The following is an 18,908-nucleotide window of genomic DNA, read 5'->3' on the forward strand; positions in this document are numbered from 1 at the left end:
AAGTTGGATCATTAAGTCTCAGCTTCTACTGGTCACAGTGTTTGACTGTATATCGGTATCTGAAGAAAATACCTGGCTCTCCAGCTCTCTCTGAAGGTGAAGCCACTGCAGTCTTAGGGCCCCAAGTTCCTCTGCAAACATTGTGCGCTCGGAGCGGAGAGCCCTGACGTCCCCTCCCATCATCTGAGGCCCAGACTGGCACAGGAAGTCAAGAAGGAGCTGCCCGCTGACCAAACCTGCCTTCAACACCTGAGACAGAACAGAAATCAATCAATACAAACATTCATAGAAAAGAAAAAAGAAAAAGGTTGTAGGATGTTGGAGTTTTCTGCTGTTTGCATGCTGCTAAACATTTGTATGCATAATCAACCTCTAATATAATGGAAGTACCTATGAAGTGATTCTGAATTTTGATTTATACTTTTTTTTCCTCAGATGTCTGACCAGAAACATATTTACAGCCTAATAATACATTTACTTGCTATTCTTTTGCATGATTAAGAAGTGCTTTTAATGCCTAAATTTAGTATTTTCAAACCAAGCTTTAAAAGGAAACAAAACTAACAAAATTACAAATGCATATTTTTACTCTTACCAGTAATAGCCCGTAATTTATCAGTCTAGATGGTTTTGGTGTGAGCTGTCAATTGTTGGAGATATCAGTGATAAAAATGTCTGCCTAACTAATGTGTCATTTTTAGATGTTTATTCACTGAATGTCAAGCAAATTTCTCTAAAATTGAGTAGATGGGTAACGTTTCAAACATTCAAATATAACAGCTGTTGACAGAGATGCACTGAGACAAGTCAAAGTGGCCAGTGGAGGGTTCAGTACCTGGTAGTGCTGCAGCATTTCATTGATCTGAGCGGCATCTTTGGCCTTGACAACAGTTTCTTTCTCCTGGTTCAGCCGAGCCTCCAGCTGCTTCAGCCAGGCCTCCAGTTCAGACAGCAGCTTCACCGGCGGCCACACTGCCAGCAGCTTCTATCAGACACAAGATAACAGAGAAGGACATTATTTTAACTTCACATGTGTCATGTATGCAGGGAGGAGGTCATACAGTAAGAAATAGCTCTATTACAATCTGACTTTTGATCTTTTCGTCCTCCACTGAGGTGATTTCCAAAGTTCAAGAAGTCAAAATGAATCTTCTGCAAGACAAACCTGGCAGCAGGACTGTTGTAATAGTGACTATGATGTAAAACATCTGGCTCCAATGACTGGTGATAAATGGTGAGGAAAAATTAAAAGCGTCCTTCACCTCCTTTTTAAGTCCTCCACAAATCCCGGCCCTCAATCACCCAAAAACTGAATTCAACGGGGTCGACCCTCCCCTTCTTTGGAGGAGAAACTTAATGCCTAATTATTTTTGAAAACAAACAGCACTTTCATGGAATGTAGGCCATTATATTCTAATAGAAAATATTAATGCTCAAAGTTCATAGGAGATCATCATGATGATTTAATTCTTTTTTAGGGAAACTATTCCACAGTTTAATGCTTCATCTCACGACTGAAATGCCATCTTTGTATGTTTGCAGGCAGTCTCATTGGTTAGTTTTTATCTATAAATGTATTCTTGGGCTGCTTCTCTCATACCTGTGTGCATACACGTGTCGAAACCAAACTAAACATGGTCTACGTTCGCAAATCATTGTTCAGATGCTGGTGCCAAGAGTGAGAACTGAGTTAGGTAAGAAAGCTTTTAGTTACGCCCCTTTATCATGGAACAATCTGCAAAAAGAATTGAAATTGCCTGAGTTGATCACAATTGGTGAATTTATATCGATTCTTAAGAATAAAGAAATAATTTCTCTTGAGTCTCTACTGAGGCTCCTTCAGTGTTGTTGTGATGGCTGTATTTGTAGTTAATTGTATTTAATTGTTTATGTTAACTGTGTTTAAATGTTGTAACTTGTCACTTTTTAATGCTGCTTTCTTGGCCAGGTCTCTCTCGGAAAAGAGATTTTTTAAATCTCAACGAGACTTTTACCTGGTTAAATAAAGGATATATATCTCCCAGTTACGGTAGTTTTTTGAAACGTAATGTATTTTCTCCAACAGAGGGTGAAAACTCTTTGTAAATCCTGTACCTGCTGGAGCCCGTCTTGTATCTTGGTCAGGTCAAAGGTCAGCTGACTCCAGTTGACATCCAGCTGAGTGAGCTGAGCTCTGAGCTCAGGACAATCAGCCTCCTTCAGGTGAAGCAGCTGAGTGGCTTCCCTGGACGCAGACGCCTTCTGCACTGACATGGATTCACTCTCCATGGAGAAGTCCTGTTGGTGACCAGAACCAGTGTCAGAAAACATCAACTATACGGTGTGATTGATGCATTTTTAACTGCTAACAGAGTTTTAATTTGAGCATTAACCTGTTCATCTTTAACTTGATACTTAAAATTTTAATTATTGTTATTTTAAAGCAAAAAGATGATATTTCCGCCCTTTATTCAACCACTTTCTTGTGTTTCATTTGCAGATTGATGCTGCTTTAAGAGATTGAAATCACTCTGTTTATGATGTATAAATGTGCTGAGCAGACAGGAAGCTTTACCAGCAGCTTGATCAGATTGTTGTGAATACACTCCTGGTTCAGTTCAGAGGTGTCGGCCAGGTTCGACCAAGTCTTCTGGAGTTTTTTGGCACCGACCAGCCATTCACTGACCGAGGCATAGTCAGTCTGGAATCTGTGGGGAGGATGAGAAGGAGAGATATCTCATCCAGTTGAGCAGAACGTGACAGCTCCTTGACAAAGAGTGAGTTAAGGACTGAGGCATGGCTCTGATACTGCTTAACAAGGCTGTAGGTTGTTGGCATGTGTTTAATTTGTTATAGAGAATATTGGTATTAGAGTGCATGAACAATAGACAGTTGCAAAATGAGGTCTTTCATTGCTGAATTCATCTCCCATGACTGTTTTCAGGTGGAAAAAAATTGTCTTTCACTCAAATTTACTGTCTAAATCCTAGGATCAAACTGTATCCTCAGATATAACTAAAAGCTCATTTTGAAGTATCCCCAAATAGCTACATGCCAGTTCTCAAAGGATCTCTTTTTATTGGCGAAATATACTTTAATAACGGGACTGATCCTCATGACAGTTTATGCATTTATTCCAAGTTTCCAGGTAATATTAAACCCAAAATATGTCTGTTGTACATCTTAATATACCTGCAAATTACTATCAGTACATCTAATATTGCATACCTCAAATAAGTTGTTATGTTTTTATTTCCCTTAAAAGCTCTGCAGAAATCAGCAGCCTTGGCACAAAATGTTTACTGGTTAACTTTTAATAAAATCCCTGATGTCCAATTCCAGCCAATAACATTTATCAAACTACTCTGATAATAATTGAAACTGCCTGACCTATAGTGATGGATGGGGAATGAGCCATTGCAGCTCCAAAACTTTGGAATGAATTGCCGCTGCACATCAGACAGGCCTCCTCACTGTCTCATTTTAAGTCTCTTCTTAAAACCCACCTCTTCTCGTTGGCTTTTAACACCACGTAGAGTGTTGATTTTATGTTGATTTTATGATTTTTTGTTTTTATTTGTATACAAGCATATTTTATTCTGTGCGGGCAGTACATTTTACATTTTATTTTTATCCTATTTTTAATTTATTTTATCTTATTGCATTTTACTGTTCTATTGTTTACTACATCTCTTTGCATTGTGTTATCTATTTATTGTTTTGCAGCACTTTTAAAACCTTGTGTTTGCTAAAATTGTGCTATATAAATAAAGTGGAGTGGATTGGATTGGATGGAAGATAAAGTCTTCTGCTGAAGAGAAACCAATAATCTGACTTTAAACAACAACAACAACTGAGAGTTGGTCCCACCTGGCCCGGCTGTCCTGGATGTCTCTGCAGCGTTTGCTCTCCTGCTGCGTCCTCCTGTAGGCGCTCTGCCACCGCAGCTCCAGAGCGCCTCCTGCATGAGCAACTGTGGCAGAAAAGTCTGGCTCTGTCTGCAGCCCCTTCCCCTGATCCAGGAGCAGTCCTACAGCAGTTCTGCTCTCATCCAGCTGGACCAGTGTTTGCTGAGGGAAAAAGGAGAACCAAGAGTGCTTAGGCTGAGTTTGCATCAAACTCTGTGTGAACTGTGACAAGCCAATTCCACATGAATATTTGAAGAGACAGCATGGACCGACTGATGTAGAGAAAACGGGGCGTTAAAAAGAGTCTATGACATTGGCACAGGCTGACAGAAAGGTGAAAAAGAAGACAGAGACAAAGAAACATAAAGGAAAAACAAACCAATTATCTAAAACCATTAATGCACCAGTAAGTGACCAGTGAAACCCAAGTGGCTGCAGTGTGAAACGGTCAAAATAAGCATAACTTTGGAGCTTTATCACACCCTTCCTGACACGATATCATGACATCTCTTAGATCTTCTAGTTGCATACTTTTAACTTGTAATTGGTAGGGTTGGGCTGTTGGGTGAGAGCCAGTTTTATAATGGACTCAACCAACCTGTTGAATCTAATCTGTGGAAAACTTTCTGGGGTGGAACTATTGTAGAATTAATTTTGATTAGACAAGCAAAGTCTGTGAATTAGTGTTAGTTGGGACAGTAAGACTTTTTAAGTCAGAGCAAAAAAAAAGGTGTGCACAAGGAGCAGACACAACTCACATTAGGCTTTTAACTTCCATTTTAAGAATTGAATGCTTTTAATGTTTTAATGTGTTCATTTGTATGTCCTTTCATTGTGAAGCACTTGGTGCCTGTGATTTCTTTGTTGTAAAGCCCTCTGTGCTGCGTTTCATGTATGAAAGGTGCTACACAAATGAAGATTATTACTATTAGTATTGATTGACTGATTGATTGACTGATTCATTCATTCATTCATTATCCCTAACCGCTTATCCGAACTTGGGTCACAGGGGGCTGGAGCCTGATCAAAAGTATCTTAGCTAAAGCTGTAAAATGAGTTTTTTAAGCACAGTTTTTTAAGCACAGTAACTCAAAAGTCAAAAGTAAACTTCATATGTGTTCTTCAAAATCAAATTAAAGTACAAGGAGAACCGTTTCAAGTTGTTCCAGATAATTTCATCACAGCTGAGGAAGAGACTTCAACACAAAAGCCTCCATATCATCATGCTGAGTTTCAAATAAGTGTGATTATTGATTTTCTGAGCTGAAAAAAACTTTCCTCTCTTGCCGTCCCTCTGCTTCCTTCACCTTCCCATGATACTAAAACATATATACACTGTAAAAATGATTAGGGTGGTTTAACTTAAAAACTTAAGTTGAATTGCTGCCTTAAAAACATGAGTAAACCCAACTTCAAGACAAGTGTTATTTCAACTCATAAAGTAAGTAAGACAAGTAGTTTATTTAATGATCATTTATTATTTAAACTTGATACTCTGAGTTTAAACAACTAACTATATTATATTATACATTCAAGAAAACTTGCATTCTCTTGTCAAAGAAAGTTACAATTCCATACCATGCCAACTCACATTTTCAAGTCAAGATAACAAACTATCTTCATACCAATTACATTTTAAAGTTGTTTCTACTCGTGTTTTTAAGGCAGCAATTCAACTTTTCAAAGTTTTCAAATTAAGTAGACTAATGTGTAACACTTTACAATAACCAACTAAAAAATATTTATAGATGTTTTATAAACCAATTATTAACATTTACAAAGTGCTATACATATTTAGTCTTAAAAACATGTCAACCAATACCTTAAAGGTATATGAATAATTTCAAAAAGCATTAACATACTTAATATGGTGTTAAAAATGTTAAAATGAGTGCAACTAAAACTATTAATAAACTATTAATTATAATTTAATTGTTTGTTAATGGTAAAGTAACTATAAACTTACATTAATACACCATCTATTTGCCATTTATAAATTATGTAGTTAGTTAAACATGAATAAATTATGTATTTACCATTCTAAATGGCCTATATATGGTTTATAAATGATGATCAAACATTAACAAACTATCTGTTTACCATTTATAAATGATGGTTATTGTAAAGTGATACCGACTAATGTTTTTAACTTTAAATCTTACCTCAACTAATAATGGCAGGTTCACCAGTTTCCTTAAAGAACACGACCGTATACAGTCGTGTTCTCTAGAGGAGGTTTGAAGCACGCAGGGAAATGTAGGAAATCAGCAACCGAATCAATACGTTAGTGAGCGTGTTTACCTGGCAGACGTCTCCCCGGTGCTGAGCTAACCTCTTGTCATCTCCCTCTGGTTCGCCGCTGCTGATGAAGGCTTCAGCATCGTCCAGCAGACGGCCAAGTCGACCGCAATTATCCTCCCAGCGGGTCCACTCCTGAAGAAGGGCCAACCCACACATCCATTTTGACATTTGATTTGTGAGCACAGACACCAACAACAAGAAATTTCCAAGTATTCACATTGGTTTATGTATGAATTCATATGGCCCTCAGCAAATGTGCAGCACAAACCTGGATCCTCCTTTGAGAAGCCACTTCCTGTTCCAGAGCCCGTTGCTGCAAAGCTTTGGCTCTGACTTCCAGCTGGACCCGCTCGTCCTCCTGACGCCTCAGTGCTTCTGGCTCACGTTGGAACAGATGCTGCGTGAAAGCCAGCTGAGACCTGAGGACTCGCAGGAGCTTCTGGATCACCGAGAGAGAGAGCAGATTTATGACAGAAGTGAGGTGGAATAATTGCACGGCACGCCTGATATCACTAAAGAAAGAGAGGTTTTTGTGAAGTCTAATCATTCCTTGTTTGAGCTCTGGACGTCTCTTTGAAAGCCATCAAGAGGCTTCTACACACTCTTGGGAAGGTGCCTGGTGTAAATCAAGTCTTTGTGTTGAAGAACTTGCTGAAAGCGCAGTGAGATACCTGGTGTCTGCAGAGGACGGCTTGAAGTTGGCTGCGGTTGTGAACCTGGCCCGTCTGCCCCTCTGTGATGCACTCTTCGCCCAGTTCCAGGAGGCGAGTTATCCCCTGAAGCAAGGACCGGGAAGCTTGCTGGAGCTTGGCTCTTTCCCCTGGACTCTCCCTCAGATGTCGGCCGAGCACACACCACTGAGAGATACAGGAAGTTTAGGTAAAATACTGTTAACTTTTCAAACACAGATCCTGCTTCACTCCTGCTCTAAAATCAGTCTTTAATTAGGATACATCTCTGGCTTCTTTTCTGCTAAGTGTCATTTTACTGGGTTTTGCTAAAATGTTTACTATTTTTTTAATTTTCTTCGGCAAACTGACATGTTGGGTATTAATTTTGGCACTCACATCATGTAAATATGTCTTTTATTTATTATCTTTTTTGAGTTATACCAAGGTCCATACAAGCAATCAGTCTCATAAAGATTAATTGGCATATTTATTCAGGCCTCCTGTAAAACACGGTTGTAGCAGGGGGTAATGAAAAATAATTAAAATAGATAATTCAGGAGCAAATGAGGACTGATAAAGTAAATAAAATACAGGTATGAATACAGAAAAAAATTAAAAAATAAAACCAAAGCAAACCTAAATGGAACAATATTGTTAGGGTGTGCCTATTGATACCAAAATCACTTTATAAAAGTTAAGCAATATAAATTAAATAAGGATATTACATTAAAAAACTGATGGTTGCATTGGTATAATCTACACAATCCAACTTCCCCATGTTCTCAAAAACATATCCTCTCGCAATCTAATAGAAAAGTTATTTCTTTCCGTCCTTAAGATCCAAATAATGTCAAACCTATCATAAACTGTAGTTATTTCTGGTTTGATCTCCTTTCTAGTAATGGCTTTTCTTTCAGCTGTGCTTCATAATACGTTTTTATTTCAAATGTGTCATTAAAAGCAGATATTATAATAACAATTCAACAGTTATGGATTTTCATTGTTGAAATTCCTCCTTTGATAACAGCTCTACAATAAGTTGTTTCTTGTAATATAAGATTGTTGTTATAAGACTTAATTAAAGTCTTAGACGTGCATGTTCTGGCCATTTTATATTAGTGTACATATAAATAGGTAACACACACACACACACACACACACACACACACACACACACACACTAGTTACCTCCAGACTTGGAGCATCCTTTATGTCGGGGAACATCTCACTTCGTCCCAGTTCAAACTCGTCCACAATACACAGCTGGTTGGAGGGAATCTCCTGTGTGTCAAAAAAATACTTTGTGAGGTTTCATAACAGTGGTGGAAGAAGTTTTCAGAACATTTACTAAGGTGAAAGTTGCAAAACAACACGATATAAGAAAGTTTTTACTTCAACAACATTCAAATTTTCACCAAAATGTTCTTCAAAGTAATTGTTGTCATTATGCATAAGAATAGTACCTTTTATAAGCAGAATTATTTATGCTGTAGCTGGTTGAGAGGGAGACAATTTAATGGCTTTCAATGCTCCTAGTTTGTTTAATCTAAAGCAATGCATCATACTTAATTAAGTAGCATACCTGAATACAATTTGAGGTGCTAGTTTATACTTCTATGCCACTAAATTCCAAAGGAAAATAATGTAGTTGTAACTTCACTACATTGATTTCAGAGATACAGCTCAAAGTTAGTTGCAGATTTAGATTTTAAACACACAAAACGTACAATCAGTTAAGTAAGTATGGTTTAGATCAGGGATGGGCAACTTAAATGCTGGAGGGGGCCACAGTTTTTCATGGACACTACTACAGGGCCACATATAGGACCGTGCACTTAACCAGATATGATGAAACTGCAATTTTAAATATGTTTACAGTGCAGTAACTTAACATATTTCATGCTGAAATGCATGTATAACAGTATAAATAGGAATACAAAAGGTTTGAAGCAAATAAAAAATAACCACTTACTGTGATTTTTTTTTATTAGTGCAAGAACAGCAAACCAACATTAATTGCAAGAAGTAATTTTGTTCATTTTTACGCTGCACTTTTAAGATTTCATGCTCAAATGCATGTAGTTGTACTAAGGGCCACTTCAAGTGAGGGTGCGGGCCGTATGCGGCCCCCGGGCCTCCAGTTGCCCATCCCTGATTTAGATACTTTCTCCTACTGGTACACATTAACATAATTATAGATAAGAAATGGAACACATCCAATTGAAAACATTACCATTTAGATATATTTTTAGCCAACAAACATTTAAATATTCATGGAATATATAAAACTCTAAGAAAGTTTTAATTGTATTCCAACCTGGTGTTGACATGTGGGTCCCAGTTGTTGGATGAGCTGGTTGTGTGACGAGGTGAAGACCAGCTGCACCGTCTGGAGACAATCCTGGAGGGAGGTCAAACAGCCGAGAGCTTCTGGTTTTGCTCCCGTAGGTGCAGGTTTGGTTTCTGACTGCACTTTACTCAACAGCTCTGACAGAGTCACCAGCTCAGCAGACACACACTACGCAGAACGATTAGCTCAGTTATTTATCTTATTCATACAGTAGTTTCACATAATACAGAGCTAGAAAATATGCTGATTCTGGTTTAGAATAGAATAGAATAGAATAGAATTCTTTATTGTCATTGCACAAAAATACAACGGAATTGGATGGCAGTCCACTTGGTGCTTATAGATTAAAAGTAAATAGATACAACAAAATAGAGGGGAACACTTTATATTAAGGTCCTTGTAATAACCATTAATTAACAAGTAATAAGGCCTTACAAGATGCTTATAAACATTATTGTGTGTTTATAAGCTTATATAAGTGTTAATAATGGCATTACAAACACCCATGACCCACCCATTATGTCTTTGCCATGCCTTTATTAATCTTATTTTGTTTGCTTATTGATATTAAAATATACTTTATTGCTCATCTATTATAAGTTAACTATGAGTTAACTATGCTTTTTGCAACTACCGGATCTAAAGCGAGAACAATGCCTTATTACTTGTTAATTGATGGTTATTAAGGACCTTATTATAAAGCGTTACCAAATTCTTTATTGCACAAAAATACAACAGAATTGGATGGCAGTCCACTTGGTGCTGATAGATTAAAAGATAATAGATAAAACAAAATAGAGTTCTAACATAATACAAGACAAAATAAAATATACATGTCCAGCTATTCACAGACATTCACAGACAGCCCCCCTCTCTACCCTCCCATATTCCCACATACATTCACATACATTCTCTAGTGCATGTTTTTAAAGTGACAGTGGGGTAGAATGAGAAAAGTGCATAAAATGGTTTGATTGTATGTGTGCTTCTGTAACATTATGGTAACTGACCTGGTGCTGCAGCAGCCTGAGCTGTGGATCGTCTTCACCAGGAGTCAACAGGAGGTCAGTCACAGCGTCCAGACAGAGGAGGACTCTCCGTGCAGCATCGTACAACTCCTCATTTCTACCTGGAGTGCTCAGCTTGGAAATAACCAAACACATGGGGATCATTATCACTCAAGACAGTGTTTTGGTTAATTATGAGATGTTATTAATGTACTTACTATTTGTTTCAACATGGGGATGGACTCTTGTGCTCGCTGGAGAACAGCAGAAGCCGACCCGGTTGATATCAGCTCCTTCTCTGAGTCCTGAACAAAAAGAGGAATTAGTAGTTTAAAGGAAGAATACATATTAAGACAGAGCATGATAAGTTAAAACTAAGACGGTGTCTATTCATTTTCCGGTAACACTTTACAATAACCAACTTAGGGATGTTTATAGATGGTTTATAAACCAATTATTAACCATTTACAAAGTGCTATACATATTTAATCTTTAAATGTTTTCAACCAATTTCTTAAAGGTTTATGAATCATTTCAAAACCATTAACATACTTAATATGGTGTTAAAAATGTTAAAATGAGTGCAACTAAAACTATTATTAAACTATTAATTATAATTTAATTGTTTGTTAACGGTAAAGTAACTATAAACTTACATTACTATACCATCTATTTGTCATTTATGAATGACTTAGTTAGTTAAAAATTAATAAATTATGTATTTACCACTCTAAATGGCCTATATACGGTTTATAAATGATGATTAAACATTAATAAACTCTGTTTACCATTTATAAATGATGGTTATTGTAAAGTGTTACCAATTTTCCTGTCAGGAAAAATACATTTTTGCTTCATTTTTTGGGGAATCATAATTTTCCTTTATTTCCAGCAAGTAATGTTGCTACCAGTCGTTCTTATTATATTATATTAAACTAGGAACAGACACAACTTCCTCTATGCAATGCCATTATCAACATTAGATAAACAAACACATAACACATGGTTATGAACTATGGTTATATGACATGAGGAAATAAAAGTCAAATAAATGAAAGCAGTCCTTTGAAAAATTGAAAAATAGTAATTTCCAAAAATAAAATCCTATTAATTGAACTGTGTTGACTAATTTGCTTATATATGTATTTATATTTTATTTATTTCAGGATTTATTACATAGCCAAGTCTATTTAATTTATGCGCAAATATATTTATTATTGATACTTTTCTCCTTTTTCCTAAGAAATGATTTTACTTCTGTCTATTTTGGTCCCTCTGACCCCTCATCTGTCTCCTCCTTTGTTAAAATCTGAGTCAATCATCTTCAAAACAGAATTATTTTTTTTATATTTTCCTACCTTTTCATGAGTCCCTCTCTCCTCTGAGCTGGTTTCCTCCTTAACTTTTTTCAAAGTGGTCAGTTTTTGAGAGATCTGGTTATAAAGTCGACTCCACCTCAGCTGCTCCTTGTCATCTTCCTCGTGTCCCGCCAAGCTAGAGAGAAAAGGGAACACGATGTATGGTCAGCTGAATGTTTGCATGTTGTAACACTTACAGTCGTCACTTCCTCTGACTCTCAGTTTGTCTCTCACCTGTTCGGCTCCTCAGACAACTCCTGTGGTTGTTGGGATTCTTCCATCGAATCTCTATAAGTGCTGACTTCACTTTCCTCCTTCAACACATCCAGAGTATCCTGGACAATCGATGAAAACATGAGAAACGAATACAAACACATTAATTAATTGTGATTTTCTTACTTATTAGGTGAATAACTCTTAGAAGAAACATCACATTAGATGCCAGTTCATGCTCAGGGTTTTAATCACCATAAATTTAACACTCAACAATTAAGCTATTATTTTTTTCACTTCAAAGATTGATGTCTATATCAGCAGATTAAAGCCATTTTAGGTTTAAAAAATTATCATAATACAGAGCTAGGGGAGCAGAGATTTATTCAGAGAAAAAAACAAAACTAAAATCTTTGCATCTGTCCATTGCATTGTAGTTCTTGATAATCATATCATCTAAATCAATGCATTTTTGTCTGCTGAATAGGCCCAATTCACCTTCGTGTCAAAGTCCGGAAGCTTATTTTAATTTGGGGATTCTGTGCAAAAATCACAAGTATTTCCTTACTGATGAGTATTTTTCTTGTAAATTTCCCACTTTAATATCAGAGAATATCAAATATTATTCATTTACAAGAATTGTATCTCATTCTTTAACCTTTAATGGCCCTAATAGGCTGTCGTAGATGTCATCGACTAGTTGATATTCATCTCTTTTCTTTCTGAGGCACTTACCAGATGTGGATGAGGAGCTGCAGACAGAGACAGCTGTTCGTCTCTTTCGTCCATAAACTCATCAGGTGCTCTTGTGGCAGTGAATGGAGTTATGGGTCTGGCATGAATCAGCCTCGTGTCTTCCACTGCAGCTACTGCCTGAAGAGACTTTAGACGAGGGCTGGTGATGAAGGTTTCATGTTTTGGTGATAAATGTTGGTTCAGTGAGGCAGCAGCAGCAGTAAACTCGTCCTCAGCAGCTGGAGCGGCTGCAGCAGTGAAGGACTCGGCTGTCACAGCTTCAGGACTCAATGCTTTGTCAACTTTGGAATCCATTGATTTTAATCCACTTTCGACATTTTCTGCAGGCTCTTCTGTGTGCAGCCCGGGCTTCAGAGATAAAAGCACAGTTTCAGCCCCTTTAGAGTCTGCGTCCACCTCAGAGGAAAACTGCACAGCCAAACTCTCCACAGCCTGAAAGACAATTAAGATTACAAAAAACAGAATAACAGGAGAGCTGCTGGTGTCCCTAAATACACCGGTGCTCTTGCAATGGGTAAACAGTGAACTCAAAAGAAGAAAATGCAGGCACTCTGGTAGATTGACAAAAGTTAAAACCCTTTTATTTTACATGGGTTTTTAAGTCTTATTTGTGTATTTATTTCCTCAGAGTTAAAGTTGCATGTAGAAACTATGACAATGACAAATTATGATACATTTTTCTCTAATTGAAAAAGAAAAAATCCATGTCCATCTTATTTATTCACTGACTATGGAAGAGATTATTTTCTCTAAAAAATCCCAATTAATCTTAATTGTCTCAAAGAAGAAAATGCAGGCACTCTGGTAGATTGACAAAAGTTAAAAACCCTTTATTTTACATGGGTTACATCTAAAAACACCAATGCGTGTCGGCTTGCGCCTTCCTCAGGGTGTATGGTGTATGCTCCATACACCCTGAGGCATTTTCTTCTTTTGAGACAATTAAGATTAATTGAGATTTTTAGAGAAAATAATCTCTTCCATAGTCAGTGAATAAATAAGATGACATGGATTTTTTCTTTTTGAATTAGAAAAAATGTATCATAATTTGTCATTACCATAGTTTCTACATGTGTACCTAAACTCTGAGGAAATAAATACACAAATAAGACTTAAAAACTACACAACAAAAAGGTGAAAGTTAAGGACTACTTGTGCTAAATGTCCAATGTGCTCAGTAAACAAGTCCATTTTCTGAAAAGAGAAATTTTATTTACCTTCACTTCTGGCAGCAGCTTAATTTCTGCAACATCCTCACTCTGCACATCTGAAGTGTTGAGTGTGTCCTCTGGGTCCTAACACAGGAATCATATTAATATACAAATGCAAATGGTATCCATGAACACAAACGGCATTTTCAGTGTGTGTGTGTGTGTGTGTGTGAGACAGGGTCCTGAGGAGTAACACATTTTCAGCAGCTGCTTCTGACAGTGCCAGACTAACAGGACGGCCTGTCTGACGCAGCTTCATACAAACATGCATCTTCTAAAATCACCCACAACAGATGAAAGAGAAGAGATATTAAAGCTGAAAATTATAAAGTGAATCAAAATATAGATAAAGCAGGAAAAATACGAAAGGAAGGAGCCCAAAAAAATGAAAAGATGAAAGGAGTTTCATCCCAAAACACAGAATATTTCTTGTGTCTGTGTGTAAAAAGTCTTAAATGCATGTGTTCGTGAGGATTTGGAAAAGTCTAAATCAGTGATTTTTAATAACAAAATCAGTCTTTACACTGAATATTTTGGAATGAAACCCAGAATAAAGGAGGTACCCAGAAACATGCTCTCCTGAGCCGTGATTGTGTTTCAGATTTACCTCTGGAATACTGCATGTTAGTGTGTCAGAGGACGACGAGTGACAACTCTCGTTTTCATCCTCCTCCTCTTCCTCTGAATTAGACACCTCAAAAGCCTCCTGATTTAGTGATAAGGGTGAATGATTTAATCAGAACTGTGGTTAAAGGAATATAGAAAATAGAAAAACCACTTGATTTTCAATTTTCCTAAATATAACTTCTCCTTAATGTGAGGTTTATCTCCTCGTCTGTGAAGAGAAAAACTTTTTTCCCGGATTCATACCACCACGACTCTATCAGCAGCCATCCATTCACTTTAACTGTATTTATAATCTCTCATCTTTTCATTTTATATGGAACCTGACAAAGTTATTTTTACATAAGTAATTTCGCTGTTTAATGACAAAAAGCCTAATGGAGTCTAATGGAGGAATGCATGTTGTTTTTAGAGAACACACATTTGATTAATAAAATTGATTAATATCATTTTGGGGGGGAGATTTATGATAGACTTATAAATAAATAAATAATTTTCTTATCCAGAAAACTGTCCAGGGAGATCCAAAAGCTGTTCTTACTCAGCTGGACTTCATGAAAAACATACAAGACATACATAAAGTTTGCATTCAGTAGTATGCTGGGTAGGGGTGCACAATTATTTGAATGCAATTTATTGAAACTGCAATATGGACTAGTGCAATATCCAAATTATTAAAGGCAAAATATGTGTCAAAAATACCATTCTCAACTTTGGAGGTGCTGCAGAGATGCCCGACCTAAAAATCATCTGACTGAATCATATTCAACAGTCAAAATAATCTGTATTAGATATTTTTCCCAAATTGTGAAGCCCTAATGCACAGTTGTAAATAATCTTCCAAAAAACAAACTATCAGGTTTAAGGATTTTGTTTGAGCCTGCCTCACAGCTGAGCAGAATGGTCATAAGGGGGACAGGACTGTACCAGGCAGGTTCATCCAATTATAAATAACAGTGTAAATAAATGAAATCACCAAGCTTTCCATTACCAATTTTTACTTCATGCTTGTGACTCAAAATAGAGCTTTTTAAAATTGAGCAACCAGTAGAGAAAATGATCTTGGTAACTGTCATTTTAATTTCCCGGAACAGATTGATTAAAAAGTAGAGGACTGCTGCAAATTGTCAGCATTAAATGATTAAAAAGGAAATGTTTCATTGGTTTTGATGACGGATTCTGCTACAGATGATTTTGATTGTTATTACCAAGCGTCTTTGTGGAGATCCAACTTCTTCCTCTTCTTCTTCTTCCCCTACTCTGATCTTGTTCTGTGAGAGAGAAACAGAGAGAGAACGTGACAGGATCAGCACTCTGGTTCCACTGACAAAGATGCAGAACAATCTTGAGTGTGTTTTTCAAAGAAGCATTAGAAACACTTTGGCTTCACCTCCATACTCTTCTACAGCAACACATCAAATGAGTGATTGTACCTCCAGCAGCCTGGCTTGTTGCTGTGTGAGTTGTTCCAGCTCCTCCAGCGGCTGCAGCAGCAGTCTGGCTCTGGAGAAGACCAGCAGGCTCTCCTCGGCTCCATGTGGGAGGCGAAGCTCTCCTCTGCACCTCTCCATGTCCTCCAGTGTCCTCCGCATGGACTGCACGTTGTCCAGGATCACCTTCAGGTAGAAACAGAACAAACTGGTTAAGACAACAATTCACTGTAACAAATTGCTGTATATTTACGGTGGATTTACAACAGTGTCCTACACTGTAAAAAATGTTTGTAGAAATTACAGTAAAACACTGTCAAATTATATCAGAAATAGGGCGTGAAATTAAAAATGTAATATCACCGTAGTAGACACTTTTAATTACCGTAAATCAAAGAACAGCACAAAATTTTTACTTTTTTCTGTCATAAACTTTAGAAAACACAGTTTTGCTGTAAAAAATATTTGATTTTTCATTTAAAATGTATGGAGAAATACCATAACGTCACAAGGACATAACTACCCTAAAAATAATAGCAGACCAAAGGACCTAACAAAGGACCTAAAATGACCAAAAGAGTCACAAAACCATCTAAAAAGACACAAAATGACCAAAAAATGACACAAAATGACCAAAAAAAAGACAGAAAACGACCAAAAGAGACATGAAATTATCAAAAAAAGACACAAAATGACCAAAAAAATACGTAAAATTATCAAATGAGACACAAAATTACCAAAAAGAGACACAATAGGGATAAAATGGTAAGTGATTTTTCAGTCTAAATGACAGATTTAGCTGATATTTACATTTAAATTTACAGTAGAAAACCCACTCACTGTATTTTTTACGGTAAAGTTCTGGCAACCACAGCTGCCGGTATCTTACCGTAAATTAAACAGATTATTTTTTACAGTGTACTGTATTTTATAATAATTGTAAAATAGCGTTAAATATTCATCCCTCTTAAAATTAACAGTTAAATTGGTCAATTTACAATAAGTAACTGAAATGAACAGCATTAAACAGTATTATACTGTTTGATAAATTACAATAAATGCCCTGTAAAATAACCCCAACAACAACCATTATCCTTCCGTCATATACTGTAAACCAAAATACGATAATATGCTGTTAAAATAAATTATAGTACATGGACTGTAAAATAACAGATAAATACTGGCGTCCCTGCTGCCAGTATTTAACTGTTATTTTACAGTGTAACTCTGGTGTTAGATCTTTGTATCGGTCGGCTGGCATATAAAACCTTTGACATAATAAGATATAAGACAGTGTTTTCTTTTCTTATAGAACATCTGAACTGCGAAAATTTAAATTTGGAAACAAAAAAATATAACAAATAAGTTTATATGGGTGGCAGTCACATGAAATACATTTGAAAGTTATGGTGTGCCACTATTTGCTCCTAACAGGAACTTTATTACTTTGCATTTGTGGTAAATCATCTTTGTTTGACTTACTTTAGATGCACCTGACATGATTAAATGTTGCAAATGTTTACTCCAGATGTCAAATATTGCCCTCCAATGATGCTGAGGGAATAAAAAAACAAATTTATGTGTATGTGGGAAGATGTGTACAGATTAGGGTTGCAAAATTCCAGGAATTTTTATAGTTGGAAACTTTCCATGGGAATTAACAGAAATGTACAAAATAATTTTATTATTTTATCTAATTGTTGAATGGTTCTTTCAATGAAAGAATTTATTTTTCAATAAAATAATTCAAACTTGATGAAGTTCCACAGTCAAATAAATCTGTTGAAATGTCATATTTTTTCATTGTATTATTTTGCATGGATGTTTGCTTATGACAAAACAATTTGTTTATATTTATGTTTGGATACTATACAGTTTGTTTACACCCCCCCCCCCCCCCCCCCCCCCCATTTCCAGCTGTTTCACATAAATTCCAGTTAATGTCACATAAATTTCCATAGTTCCCATTTTTTTAAATACTTTTTTTAATATTTCCAAATTTCCCATTCAAACAAATAGAATTGCTTGAATTGTATCACCTGTCTGCTGTGAATGTGCTCCGTCAGAGTTATGTTGGAGTTGTCCATAGAGGATAAAATCGTTCTGATCTTCTGGATATTCTTCTCCATGGCCTTCAGCTCTGCTTCGATCGCCTCCACCACCTGAAATTAAAGTAGACGGCAACTTTTATCAGCAACTTAACTACACCTAAGAATATAACTGCCCATAAAACTGTCTTGTCAATCAGGCAAATCAATTTTTGCACATGATTCCATGCACATCATGTTATCACATTATCCCACATTCAAGTCGATGAATATAGATAGTGTCTGTTTTATCAGCCCTGAATCTCAAACTGTGGCCACAGTAAAGGAGAACATCTCATCCACTGAGTCAGTTAATTTACCCAAATGGAAAAAAAAACATGTATAAAGAAAATAATCCGAGACTGCCTTTAGGGGTCAATAACATGCATGGTGAAATTCTCACCACAGAAGCCTGTAGGAGCTGCTCCAGTGGCTCTAGGACCTGCTGCTGCATTTTGTGGACTTGTTGGTCAGCCTGGTTCACCCTCTCCTGGTGGGAGCTGATGTCACACACTGCAGAGATCTCATCCAGGGCCGGCCTGAAGTCCTGCACGGCGTGTCTGATCCTCTCAGAGTCGTCCAGGACCAGCTGCAGATCAGGATTTTAAATTCCATTCATCATTAACCCTTTATCAGGCAAAGAACTATATTTGGTAACTTCAGGTAATATTTCGAGAAAAAAGTTGCAAATTTACTAGATTAAAGTGGCAAATCTAGAAGAAAAAAAGTCGCAGATTTACGAGAAAAAAGTGTGAAAAAAGCTACTTTTTTCCTCACAGATTCACCACTTAAAATTTCTCATAAATCTGCGCATTTTTTTCTCGTAGATTTGCCACTTTAATCTCGTAAACTTTTTTCTCAAAATATTATTTTCGTATGTTTTTTTACACATTCTGGCTGTATGTAATATCCTCCAATATTCTCTAGGGTTGAAATTTGGAATTTGCAAGTATTTCAATGAGTGCCCTATTAAGGGTTAATATGAAATGTGTGGAAATGTATGTGGATAATGT

At 36.6% G+C, this 18,908-nt stretch overlaps 1 protein-coding gene across 1 annotated transcript in view; it reads right to left on the reverse strand.

The window, feature by feature from the left end:
* LOC131990719 (nesprin-1) overlaps positions 1-18,908 on the reverse strand; it is a 109,610-nt gene that overhangs the window by 42,249 nt on the left and 48,453 nt on the right. Inside the window, exons 62-82 of the mRNA XM_059355834.1 lie at positions 18,299-18,484; positions 17,848-17,970; positions 15,812-15,994; positions 15,587-15,649; positions 14,362-14,460; positions 13,761-13,838; positions 12,523-12,975; positions 11,809-11,909; positions 11,575-11,710; positions 10,435-10,521; positions 10,220-10,351; positions 9,177-9,377; positions 8,048-8,140; positions 6,860-7,045; positions 6,457-6,627; positions 6,189-6,320; positions 3,850-4,049; positions 2,555-2,687; positions 2,095-2,277; positions 836-985; positions 73-249 (exon numbers count right to left, since the gene is read on the reverse strand). Of these exons, the coding sequence (XP_059211817.1) occupies positions 73-249; positions 836-985; positions 2,095-2,277; positions 2,555-2,687; positions 3,850-4,049; positions 6,189-6,320; positions 6,457-6,627; positions 6,860-7,045; positions 8,048-8,140; positions 9,177-9,377; positions 10,220-10,351; positions 10,435-10,521; positions 11,575-11,710; positions 11,809-11,909; positions 12,523-12,975; positions 13,761-13,838; positions 14,362-14,460; positions 15,587-15,649; positions 15,812-15,994; positions 17,848-17,970; positions 18,299-18,484 (3,267 nt within the window). The remainder of the gene's footprint in view (positions 1-72; positions 250-835; positions 986-2,094; positions 2,278-2,554; positions 2,688-3,849; positions 4,050-6,188; positions 6,321-6,456; positions 6,628-6,859; positions 7,046-8,047; positions 8,141-9,176; positions 9,378-10,219; positions 10,352-10,434; positions 10,522-11,574; positions 11,711-11,808; positions 11,910-12,522; positions 12,976-13,760; positions 13,839-14,361; positions 14,461-15,586; positions 15,650-15,811; positions 15,995-17,847; positions 17,971-18,298; positions 18,485-18,908) is intronic.

This window comes from Centropristis striata, chromosome 18, assembly GCF_030273125.1.
Source record: "Centropristis striata isolate RG_2023a ecotype Rhode Island chromosome 18, C.striata_1.0, whole genome shotgun sequence".
Classification (NCBI taxonomy): domain Eukaryota; kingdom Metazoa; phylum Chordata; class Actinopteri; order Perciformes; family Serranidae; genus Centropristis; species Centropristis striata.